This window comes from Phyllostomus hastatus, unplaced genomic scaffold, assembly GCF_019186645.2.
Source record: "Phyllostomus hastatus isolate PE091 unplaced genomic scaffold, TTU_PhHast_1.1 phas_scaffold_46, whole genome shotgun sequence".
In the NCBI taxonomy this organism is placed as follows: Eukaryota; Metazoa; Chordata; class Mammalia; order Chiroptera; family Phyllostomidae; genus Phyllostomus; species Phyllostomus hastatus.
The window spans coordinates 7,110,752-7,124,072 of NW_025334032.1; the positions used below are offsets into that span (position 1 = coordinate 7,110,752).

The 13,321-nt window shown below is 33.8% G+C and overlaps 1 protein-coding gene across 3 annotated transcripts in view; it reads right to left on the reverse strand.

Annotated features, from left to right (window-relative positions):
• The window catches only part of NALCN (sodium leak channel, non-selective), a 364,598-nt gene that overhangs the window by 83,458 nt on the left and 267,819 nt on the right, over positions 1-13,321 (reverse strand). For all 3 annotated transcript variants that reach the window (XR_006783694.1, XM_045821795.1, XM_045821794.1), the window contains one exon: positions 3,844-3,917. Coding sequence is in view for 2 of the 3 variants with exons in the window: in XM_045821795.1 (XP_045677751.1) it covers positions 3,844-3,917 (74 nt within the window). In the remaining variant the exon portion in view is untranslated. The remainder of the gene's footprint in view (positions 1-3,843; positions 3,918-13,321) is intronic.

The window sequence follows — 13,321 nt, forward strand, 5'->3', positions numbered from 1 at the left end:
TATACTTCTCAGACTATTCCAAAAAATCCAAAAGGTGGGAAGATTCCCAAACTCTTTTTATTTGGCCAGCTTAATCCTAATCCCTCAACAAGACAAAGACACACAAATAAAGAAAACTATGGCCATTATCGCTGATGAACATAGATGCTAAAATCCTCAACAAAATACTGGTAAACCGTATCCAGCAATACATCTAAAACATCATACACCATGATCAAGTGGTTTTCATCCCAGGGATGCCTGGATGGTACAATATTCACAAATCAATAAACATAATACATCATGTAAACAAAAGCAAAGACAAAACTCATATGATCATATCAATAGATACAGAAAAAGCATTTGGTAAGGTATAGCACCCATTTATGATAAAAACACTCAGCAAAGTGGGAGTAGAAGGAGCATATTGCAGTATAATGAAGGCCATGTATGAAAGGCCTACAGCTCACATCATATTCAAAAGACAAAAACTAAAAGCTTTCTCACTAATATCAGGAACAGGACAAAGATGTCCACTTTTACCACTTCTATTCAGCATAGTATTGGAAGTCCTAGCCACAGAAATCAGACGAGAAGAAGAAATAAAAGGCATCCAAATCAGAAAGGAAGAAGTAAAACTGTCATTGTTTGCAGGTGATATGATAGTGTACATAGAAGTCTCTGAAGATTCCACCAAAAACTGGTAAGTGAACACCTAATAAGTGAATTTGGCAAACAGTGAGATGTAAAGTCAATTTTCAGAAATTGAAGGTATTTTTGTACACTAACAATGAAATATCCAAAACAGAACTCAGCATAAAAATCTCATTTGTCATAGCAATAAGAAAAATAAAGTACCTAGGAATAAACCTAACCAAGGAGATAAAAGACCTGTACTCAGAAAACACAACACTGAAGAAAGAAATTAAGGAAGACACAAATAAATGGAAGCATATACCTTGTTCATGGATTGGAAGAATTCACATCATCAAAATGTCCATACTACCCAAAGCAATTTATAGATTCAATGCAATCTTTATTAAAATACCAATGACATATTTCACAGATATGGAGCAAATATTTCCAAAATTTATATAGAACCATAGATGACCCTGAATAGACTCAGCAATTTTGAGAAAGAAGAACAAAGTAGGAGGGGTCACCATACATGGCATCAAACTGTGGCCTTAATCTTGCATAGACTAGTGTAGAAGAGATGAGGAAAACATTTTTTTTTTGCCGAAGAAAATAACTAAATGGCTATTCCAGAGATCAAATTTGTATTCTTAAAACACTCTTAATTTTTATTTCTAATTGTAGTCTCTTATGTTTTGAGATTCAGTAGGTGACACAGCTTAAGCAGCCTCAAGGAGCACACTCTCATTTTGTACTGTGCTGGGCTGTAGTAAAATGCTATTGCCTTTGGGCATTCCTCAGACTGCACAGTATTAAGCAATTCTGAGGATGTCCCCATTCCCTGATAGTTTTACAAATTTTACTCAGGTACCTCATACATTTTCTCTTTTTAAAACTATTTATGTACATTTACAAATCAACAACTAAATTTTCTTTTTATTGGAGAATCTCATCCATCCAATCCTTTCAATTTTGTGTCATTGAGGACCTATGAAGTCAGTTTTCATTGCCAAATCAATCAGCTAAATCTCTCAGAAAAAGTCCGACTTTATTTTTCAATTCAAATAACGCATTAACACATGCCCTTGTAACAACTATGTTATTTCTAAGGCTTAACTCTAAGGTAGATAAATTCCTGGAAGGTTTTCCAGAAATTTGTCACCTGAATAGACAAGAAGGTGCTTTTCAATGGGATCTTCCTTCTGCAGAAAGTCATGTGGGAAGAGTCCCTTTGTTTGGCAACCCAGAGGATTTTACATTCCCGAGAAATATACCACACCAAGTTTCACCTTTCTCTTGAATTGATGAGTGAGAATTTCATGTTTCTTTTGTAAACTGGGAGAGAGGTGAACAAAGAAAAGGTGGTAGAAAAGAAAAAGTGGAAGATCAAATTTAAGAAAGAGTTCATAGGAAAATGAGGCTCTGGAAATTGCTTTCTTCTAAGTATTTCCATCTGCCTAGGCTCTGAAGGTCTCTGGGAACCCCTAAGACAAATTCACATTAGTTGAAAGATAGTTATTCTGGACAAGTGAATAAGGTCATTTCGGTTCCTATTTGGCAGGTAGACTCTGAATACAGGCTCACAATATTACAAGCGCCTTGTGGGCCATTTCTGGTTGAGGCAGAATTCTCTTCTCTATGAATACATTGACACTTGCAGGGCTGGTCCAGCACATGATCTGTTTTGTGTAGGCTGGGGAGAGTCTTTAAGACCCTACCGCACAGGTGACAAACAGAAGGCCTGTGGGCCAAATCTGGCCCTCCACCTTGTTTTATCCTGCTGGGCACCTTGTTTCTACTCAGCAGCAGCACCAAGCTCTGGCTTTACTGTAAGGAGTAAGTTATATTTATACAGTCCTAAAATTACATTCGTCCCTTTGAAGGCAACTGTGAAGCTGATGTGGCCCCTGATGAAAATGAGTTTGATGTTCCTGCCTTAGCGGTTGGCCTTGCCTGAACTTATCTAGTTACAGTTTGATTAAAAAAACCCTGTAGTACGGTGTAGTGTTCAAGGCTGTACTCATGTAGTATTGATCATAATGCTAGAATTGAGCCAGTTGGAAGGAAATGGAATTTGGGACACATGTTGTTATAAATTTGTTTAGAAGCCTTCCTTTCTTTATTTCAATGAGACTTTTTAGGTTTATCTCATCAAATTCTGCGATGATAATATAGAAGCCCCAGAAATATTTATTCTCATTTTATAAAAGACACTCCAACACATACTCAACTCTATCCATGAATTATAAGCTAATATAAACAATGAATACATAGGATATTGTCTTGATTAGTTAGGATTGTTTTTGGCATATATATTTAAGGTACTGTTTAAAATTTACATAGTTTCTCATATCATATATGAGCCTTATTTCTTTATTAGTTATCCAAGTTATAGTGATATGCATTTTGGAGAAAATGCTTTAATGATGGTTCCCAAAATGAAGATAGAGTAGACGAGTTCCTTTCCCTTCATACAAGTTTGAAGAGGGCTTCCTGCTATAAATTTATCTGTTTATATTGTTCGTGATTCTACCTCCCAATATTTAATGTGTTGTTTACACATGTCTATGTAATATTCACACCAATAAATTATGTTCCCAATATTTAACATATCATTTACACATGTCTATGTAATATACACACCAATGAAAAAGCTTACACATTTTTATAATGATCATATTATTTTATATTATAACAGTCTTGTAAAATACTCAAGTAGCTGGCTTAATTTTACTTTCTAATATTTCATTTCAAGGCAGAATTTTAGAACTCAGCAATAAAATGTTTTTATAACCATTCTAAAGTGGATATGCTTTTGATTCTTATAGATTTTAATTAAATTTATTCTTAATTTATGAATCGCAATTACTTTTTAAAAGCTTACCCTTTTACCATTTTTTTTACTTAGATTGTGATTGGTCCTTTAGCTACCACAAAAGACATAAAACTTGTACAAATAAAAATAAGTTTTTCATTTTTGTAAAAGTTTATAATTATAATTTATGAAAATAAAATAAATGGCCAACTGAGCTAATGAAATATTACTGTTTCAGGAAAGAAATTAATAATGTATTTGACATAATTTGTAAGTACATAGTTAACCAAACCTACTTTCTAACAGAAAGTATAATATATTGGTACTCAGAAAATCAGTTTATTAAAAAAACTCTTTTTTGCTTAATATGATGCCACTGTGTTCAAATGTGTATCACCATTTAATGTTGTTACCTTAAGATTTTAGTGACTGCAGTCTCCTTTTCTAGAAGATTCCTTGCCCTGATGCTGAAAACAGACTTGCGGAGCTGTAAAGTTATTAATATGACTTTAGTCTTGTAATACAAAGGGATGATATACTCACAAATCATTACATACATTTAATAGATAACACTATTAAAACATTGAACATGATTTATTTTTGCAAAAACATCATCATATGATTGATTCTATCATTTAATTTTACATTTTATTTTTACTTTTATATAGGCAGAACTGTGGACAAACTTGTCATAGCTATGGGGGCAATGCACTGGTAATGGCTCACAAGTAATATCACCTTAAATGTTGATGGGCTATTCAGTTTCTAAAGAATTTAACATTAAAATGAGTATAGGACTCCTTATTGTCATTGGTCAGTAAAATTTCTTTAATCCACATTGCATCTGTTTCAGGTTTTTGCCCTGTGACACAAACTAATCTAAATGATCAGGATGGAGAGAAATAAGAATAGTCTTCAAGGTTTCTTGCTAGTTGGCAATGAAAAAATTATGAATAAGAAAGAAAAGTCCTGGAGGCTGACTAAAAATCAGATGCATTCCCCAAACTCATTGCTGGTCTGCCTGACAGCTGCAGAAGTCAGATGGTAACAGGTGTATAGGAAGCCAAAGTGCGCAGGAGAAAGGCAGAGAAAGAACAGGGAAGCACACTGTCCTGAGAAGATTCATTATAACAAGCAACTAGAGTGTGTAACTCTAGTATTCAAACCAACCTGTTCATTTTGATTAGTAGATTAGATTAGATTTCTTGAGCACTTACTATGAGATTAGTCCCTATGGAGATACGGAGTAACTAGAAACCAGAGATCTTGCTTAGACTTGAAAAGCCTAGATACAAAGGAAAGGCTAGACACAGTCAACATAGTAGATAGTAAAGTGCTAGGCAATATGTACAGTAGAAAAGATGAGAGGGATTGTAGGACTTTGGGTGAGGAAGAAATAGGTACGTCTGAAATACTGAACTTTATTGAAGAAGTGAAGTTGCAGTGGGCCTTGAAGGACAGTTAAGATTTCTATAGGCCAAGGAAGCAGTGGGTGAAGGACTGAAGATGGAAATGCATGCACAGGGCAAATTAATTTGGTACAAACTATAAGTGTTGAGCTAGGCAGGTCCTTAAGCAAGACAAGCAGAAGAAACACTATAAGGCATACTGTGTTTTAACAAAGTTGAGGGAAGGAAAACAAAAACAGAAGACAGAACAATTCTGGATTCAGTAAAAATAGAACATCCAGTTTCTTACAAACCAGAGTTAGGTAACTTGAGGTGCAACGTCACAGAGCTCCAATATGCAAACAAACCTTTGAACAAATACTGTAATGCCTACCAACATGTCCATATGGCCATAGCTGGAGAACTTGGAGTCATAACTTGGTCTTTTCAGCTACAACTGAACCTAGATAACATCATAACTGGCAATATAATCCTCATATTTCACAGCAGATCTCTAATAAAGAGAAGGATTGTTGAACACATTGGCAATTTCCCTCACATGAGCAAAGGTGGCACACTCATTTTTTTCAATAATGAAAAACCTATTTGGTTTCATTGTTAACTAGAACACTCAAGAGAATAAATTAATGTATAGACAAGGAGACAAAATTAGATGTCCTTTTTTCTAGAAATTATACTTTCAAAGTAGCACACAAAAGACTGTCTACCAAGATGTATTATGAAACTTTCTTAAATCTTTTCTCTTCCCCTGAAGATGTGACTTCTGGCATTGATTTGACTTCCTCACATAGAAAGCACATCTCCTAAAGAATACTGTAGAGTCATTTTGGAAACAGAAGACTCAGCTGAACTGTCCCATCATAGTGGCACTTCTGCTCTTTTGATACCTAAGCACACACAGTCCTGAGAAAGGCCCAGGCTACAGGGACCCTGAAACAGCAAGTTTTAGGAAAAGACTGAGAGGCTCACTAATCTTATTTGATCTTCAAAGGATGGCATGTCTTCACTATCTTTCCCTTAGTGTAAGTTGATGGTCTGAATTCAATCACCTATGTACTGCCCTGCAGTTGAGCACCTAACAGTTAAAATATTGTTCTTTATGATTGGAAAAACCTTTATAGAAACGGGAGATAATGTTTATTACATTGTTTCCAAAATTATTTCTGGAATACTACTACTTAAGATTGCTAAAGGGCTACCAAATATCCTTTGTCCTAAACTTGAACTGATTAAAACAAAATACATTATTAATCTGTATTAGGGAGTACTTGAGAACTGGTTTTATAACTAACAGCAGAGGTAGTGAAAGAATAAATAGTGTAACAGTAGAACTTCAGATTAAGCTTTGGGATATTCTTGAAAGAAAAATAAATGACCTATCAATGTCTACATCTATATTTCTTTATCCATCTATCTAGATCCATCTATTATCATCTATATATTTCTAATGCAATTGATAGCCTAGATATGTATTTAGATAAATATTTTAGCTATTCTTTTTAATATTAAAGAAAGCTTATAATGACTATCTAATTATTCTTTCACTATTTCTTATTCTGTAGAATAGCTTTGCACATTTCTTTTAGCAAAGGACATTTTCTAACTCTTCGTCACAAATACTTAGAGCTACACTGCTCTACAGTGCCCTCTCCTGGTTTCAAAAGATACTGACAGGCACTTGAAATAATGATTAAAACACTTAAGGAATACAGAAATCTATTTTGTGATAGTCATTTTAGATCTGAAATTGTAAATTTACAGCTATGAAAGGTGTCAGTAGTTGTCCATTCTGTTTATAAACATATCAGAGATGTAGGATTTAAAAGGAAGGATATGGCTGACATGTTTACATAGAGTTTGCATTGAAAAAAGATTAGTTGATAAAGCTTCTCTTTTTGGTGGTTTTACTCTGTAAACCTAGTACATTCAATTCCACAAGATAACCATTCTTTGACTAAATTAATTATCAAAAGTAAATTAAATTTAAATACTCAAACGTGCAGAGATAATTTTTTGCCTTAAAATTTTTAATTTAAAAGATAATTCTAGAATTGTGCACTTTAATATGAAATATGAGTCTGGAAGTTCAGATCAGTTTGCATACAGTTAGTGACTAAGTAATTTGGAACTGAAGGACACAGCAATAAATAGATCTAGTTGTGTTTTTTGTTTGTTTGTTTGATTTCATAATGTCTTTTAAATTTTAAACTCTGATTTTCCATTTTTTTTCTTTACAATGGAAGATTCTAAACTATTTGACCTATAGTTTCTGGGAATCTGGATTTTTCTAGGTGTACATTCATGGTATATTTCACATGTTACTTTGTCCTCTATATTTCCTTTAAGTTGTCAGATGGATCCAGAGTTTCATCAGACTCAGGTCTGATCCCTTTGGCAAGGTCATAGGTGGTGTCATAGTGTTTCATCAGCAGAAACATAATGTCTGGTCGTCTGACTTTTTGCGATGTTAGCAGTACTAATGTTCTTTGCTTAAATCATTGATTTATGCAGTTTGTAAAATTATTTTTTTAAATTTATTAGTTGGAATACTTTTATAATAAGGTACTTCCCTCATGTGTTTACTTAGTTTCTATGTAATTAATTGGTTTTCTATCAGCCTCTTTAGGTGACCAATTATTACTATAAAAATGCCATTATGAACTCAAGGATCTAAACATATTTCATTGGTTTTAATCCATTACAGTTATATCCTATGGTAGGTCAAATGATCCCAACTGTGCTCATTGGGAGATTTTTTAAGTTGGCCCACAGGTTCTTTCGACACTACTCTAGTAGTCTTTGCCAATGCTTCTCTGTTCTCAGGTATGACAAGTTGTTCCAAGCAACTCTTATATACTTCCTATTCCAAATGAATACTTTTCTTTAAAAAGCCCTGGTTTATTTATTGAGAAACAGTGTTTCAAGATCATAATCTAGACTCCAATAATACTTATTGCATCTGAGTTAGTCATTGTTTTGAGGACTTTACCTGGGTTTATCCTATTTTCGATTTAAATTCAGGACACAGAGTTTTTACTTAACCTCTTGCATATATCCTCTGTATCTCTTCACCACCTCATTAAGATTTGATTATCAAGACCACAGAAGGTGACAGAAATAGATTATCTCATAATTACTCCTTAGTTTTATTTCACTTTCATACATAGTAGTCTGAGAATTATGATACCTATTCTAAAACAAAAATAAAATTTAACGAATATTTTAAAAGCATTTTCCTGTACTCTTCCCATTCTCCTCTATCATTTGTATACTAGTAGTATACTGATATTAACAGAGCAAATAGCTGTTACATATTTTACTTTTCATCTTAATCTTTAGGTACTCATAGTTTTACACACAATTATATCTGGAATGCTTATTACCAGTTCTTATGTAAATGTCTTAGGGTCACTTTTGGAGTTTATTTTGGTTGTCCAAAACATGTTTTTTTTTTAATAGTTTCCTCAAGAGGTTCCTGAGAATAGCATTACTTAAATCTTACATTATTTACATCTTGATAACATTTTTTGTCACTTTAAACTTAAAAGTCAGTTTTTCTGGATATAGAAAACCGGGTTCACATATCAACCCCTCGGTTATCCTATATATATACACCAATTCTGACATATAATATAGCATTACTGATGAGAAGTTTGATGATAATCTAATGTTTTCTACTTCACAAATCATTTGTTTATTTTCAGCTAGATACTATTCAAAAGGTTTAAAGTCCTGTAATTTGTCTGAAATATGTCTATATTTTGGTAATTCATGGTTGATATTTTCAGGTCAAACATGGTTCATGCTTTCAATATGTACAATAGTTTCTAATCTTTTTATATTTCATAAAAGTATAGTACTTGTTCTATTGCTTTAGTTTTCTTTTGGGACTCATATAATGTAAATGTTTGACTTTCTCTGATTGTCTTCATTAGTCATTTTCTTTCAAGTCACTGCTTTTTAATTTCTTAAAATTTCTTCACTTTCTATTATCTTAAGGCATCATCTGATTATGAAATCAGTTTATGTTCCTTCTAGCTCAGTTTGCATTGCTTTTCTTTATGATTTTTTTCTTGAGTTTTAACACCTTATGGATGAGTTTCACTAATTCTTATTTATGTTATTCTGACATAATTTTTAATGTCTTTTGACTTATTTTGCAATCTACTATGCTATAGTAGTGGGGTTAGTGTCCTCATAATGTCTACTATGCTATAGTAGATTGCAAAATAGTATAGTGAACTGTTTGTAGGCATGCCTTTATGGCATGCTTTCACTGTCTATAGGGACAGTATTCTCCTTATTCTCTTTTTCTTATAACTTTTGAGAGAACTTGATTTTGATAATTTTTTGTTGCTCATTTTTATGCAAAATTAATTTTCTTGAATAGTTCAGTATTTTTCTTCTAACTTCTAAGTTTCCTATTCTGTTGCTTTAATCAAATATGTTGCAATAATCAAATATGGCATCTCTATTGCTGGGATTTCTTGGTTCTGTTCCCCACTATCCCCTGGCACCACCAATTTTATCTGGATCTGATTTTTCCTCTATCATTCTCCTTGTTTCCTGTTCAATTTTTATCTCACTTCTGGGTGTTTTTCTTCAGTGTGGAACTAATAGGGTATTCTCCTGTTCCCAGAAACATTCGATGTTTTGTACTAACTTTGGCTTCTTTCCCATAGGAACTGATATCAAGTATTAATGACTATTTGTGATCCCCTAAATTCATATGTTGAAGCCCCAACCTCCAATATGATGGTATTAGGAGATGGAGCCTTTCAAAGGCAATTAAATTTAGATAAGGTCATGAGGATAGAGCCTCCATGATGGGGTTAGTGTCCTCATAAGAAGAGGAAGAAACCAAAGCCCTTCTGCCATGTGAGTACACAGTGAGAAGGCAGCCAGCTGTGAAGAAACCAGGCATTGAATCTGCCAGCATCCTGATTTTGGACTTTCCAGCCTCTATACAAATGAGAAATTTATGTTTATTTAAACTATAATATTTTCTTATAGTAACCCTAACAGACTAAGACATTATGTAAATCATGGCTATTCATTTGTCTGCACCTGCTTTTATTTAGGGTTTGGGCATTACCAAGCTTTGTTGTAAATGTTGTCTATGGATTTTTGATTTTGTTGTCTTGGTATTCTATTTACTTTCATGTGGGAGTCCATGATTATAAAACTATACCAATAACTCTGTCATCTTTCCAGAAGGCTCCTGATTTTTTCTTATTGAATATGATGCAGATTTATCACTTTTTAAAGTCATTTTAAATAGCAAAATCTTAATTTTACTGGTATTATTTATTTACCTTTCTTCATTTGACTAATACGTTCTTTTATCTTTATTATTTCTTGCCTTCTCCAGTTTTCATGGTTGATATTATTCTAAATAGTTTCACTGAATAATTGGAGAATTATTAGCCTTTCTGTTACAGACCCAGGGCTACCAGGTCCCTCTGTCACTGTGGATTCTTAGCCCACTACCAGAGACTTGGAATTATGGCTCTCAATGCCAGAGTTTGATAAAAAGGAAAGGAACTATTTATTCAAACATTATACAGACTTAGAGTACTGACTTGTCTTCTTTAAAATACCAAAGTCCCTTAAAACACCCACAAATACACACAGTCCCTCCTTCCCCTTTTGCCCTGGCAGGCCAGTCTTGGGTAGCATATCTCAGAAAAAAAATGAAGTCTGCAGCTCACTTCTCCCAGTTCCTCTCAGTCATCCATGTCAGTTGGCAGGCCTCCCATAGTTCCCAGAACCATCAGCTGTGTCGCTGGGATCTCCAGTTCTAAATTCAAAACCCACATGCACCTTCTCATGGCCCACCAGCAAGAGTCCTTTCATCTTTTTCCTTCCCTGCAAGGTCTTGCATTGTCCCTGTCCCTAGTCCTTCAATGTCTCCCCGGCATTCTTCTGAACCACTAAGAAAGAGGTCTGCATGGCTGCTATATCTTACTCTCCTCCTTCCTAAGCTGCATGGTAAAGGGAACCTCAAAACCTGCATGTTCTATCCCACCACCGCATGGCTTCTGTGACTGGGTTTAAATCCCAGTGCAAATCTTCCTCTGCAACCCCATTTCTGACTCCTCCCACAATTGGCTACACCTGCCAGCATTCCCATATTTTTCCAGCTTTTCTGTGCTGCCATAGTAAGTCCGGGCAGGCATGGATCTGTGGTGTGGAGCCAATCATCTCCAAGCTCTCATGCAGGTGCTGTAACCAGGGGGAGCTGCCTCCCAGTTACATCATGGGTCAAAGTCACTCCCATCTCCCTGGCTCCCTAGCATAGCCACAGCTACTTAACATACCTATGAAGATAGCCAGCACTTATAAGACATGTAAAATAACCATTTTTGCATAGCAGGTATGAAACTGGACAGCTGTTGATATGCAAAATAACTCTTAATGGCCCTGCTCCATGTGTCCCACCTCCCACTCCAGACTTGTGGGGGTGAGGATATCCTATATTTTCATATTTCCTGGACATCCCAAGTTCTGGACCCCATTACAAATCCCTCCTTAGGGGGGGCCTTCACTGCACCCCATTACATTTCTAACTTTACTAAATATTCATTCAAGGCTAAAATTTTCCCTCTAAAATGCCTTCAGCTAATTCTCACAAGTTTGATACATTAATTATTTTTCAGTTCTAGTTATATTTTATTTCCATTGTATTTTCTTCTATACTCTCTCTGTTATTTAGAAGTGGTTTAAAAATTTCCAAATGTATGGATATTTTTGTGGTTATTACCGGGTTTGTAATTTCATTATATTTTGGTTAAATAAATTCTTCTCTAAGATATCAGTTTAGTTTACATTTAGAATTCCTTTGTGACCCAGTAAGTGGTCATATTTTGTAAATCATTCATGAGTTTTTAAATCAGAATGTGTGACCTCTATTCACTGAATTAAGAATTGCATAAATGACCATTTTATAACTGATAAACTGTGTATTTCATATTCTTTAAATCTTTATTAATTTCTATGGCTTTTTATCATGTGTTGAAGTGTATATAGATATTTTTAAACTTATCTTAAAATCATTCCTAATATCTAGGCATTATTTTCTCTTTTACAGAAGAGAAATTGGAGGTTAACAGAAGTTAGGTTATCTAAGGTTACCAAGATAATAAATTGCAGAATTATGCTTAAAACTCTGGATTGTACAAATTCAGTATTGAAATCTTTTTGCTACATCATGGTGTCTACATGATATGTCACTAGGTTTGACAATATTAAAAAAGCATTTTTTTAAGTTTTTATTTATTTACTTTTAGAAAGAGGGGCAGGGCGGGAGAAAAGAAGAGAAATGTTGATGTGAGAGAGAAACATCAATTGGTTGCTTCTCATATGCACCCCAACCAGGGACCGAATCTGCAACCCAGTTATGTGCCCTGACTGGGAATAGAACTGGTGAACTTTCTCTTTATGTAATGACATCCAACCAACTGAGTCACACTGGTCAAGGCTACAAAAGAATGTTTTTCCATAGTATACTATAATGAAACACTGCCTGCTTGAATTGAAAGATTTGTTTTTCACAAATATAAGCTATTATTTATCATATCCTATTATCAAAAAATCTATATGAGCCAATTTTTTTATTTTGTATATGAATAATTGATTTTAAGAATAGCAACCCTAAAACACTAAAAAAGATAAATGAACTTTTCTAACTGATTAAAGCTAGTATGGTTATAAGTATTTATATTATACATTTTATACATTTACTGATTCCTAAAATCAGGGCTCTGTCACAACTTTCAATTAACCAGAATATTACTTCAATTTCTTCAAACACCTGGGAGTAGTCACAGACCCATCAGGGAATATTAGATTCTTTTGGGATGGTGCAGTGCTTAGATATAAAGAAAGTTGCTTCACTTTAAAATGAGGCTATTCATATTTATTTAACAAAGAAAACACATAAGTATTTGACCAACTTTTTGATTTAGAGTTGTGAACAATAAATTTCTGTTTCTAACTTGGGAAAAGTTTAAAAGGTCTTATTTTCCTTGTATCCTTTTGAATATATTATAAGACTGATAACAGGGGGGTACTTTTTATTTAAAAAATGGATCATAAAGCACAAAATCATGGTCCAATGTGCAGGGTTTGATGAATGTCATTTCTGCTGAAAAGGTGTAGTATACTTATTGCAATGGATCACCTTATTGAATAAGTCTTTCATATAAATATAGTAATTGAAAATAAGCAATTACTTATATAGATTGATGGTGGTACCTCATTTGTCTGTTTGATTCATTTTATGTGTCTCTGAACTGAAAATTAGTATCAAGGTACATATGACAGATAATGTATATGACAAAATGTTTCTATAAACTGTTTAAAATTGTCTGTATGCATAGAAATAATTTAAAATCTTGTGTAGGTGGTACCAAGATTTAAAAGTCACATTACAATGTATATAAAGGTGAATACCATTATAATTTAATGTCTTACAATGTGA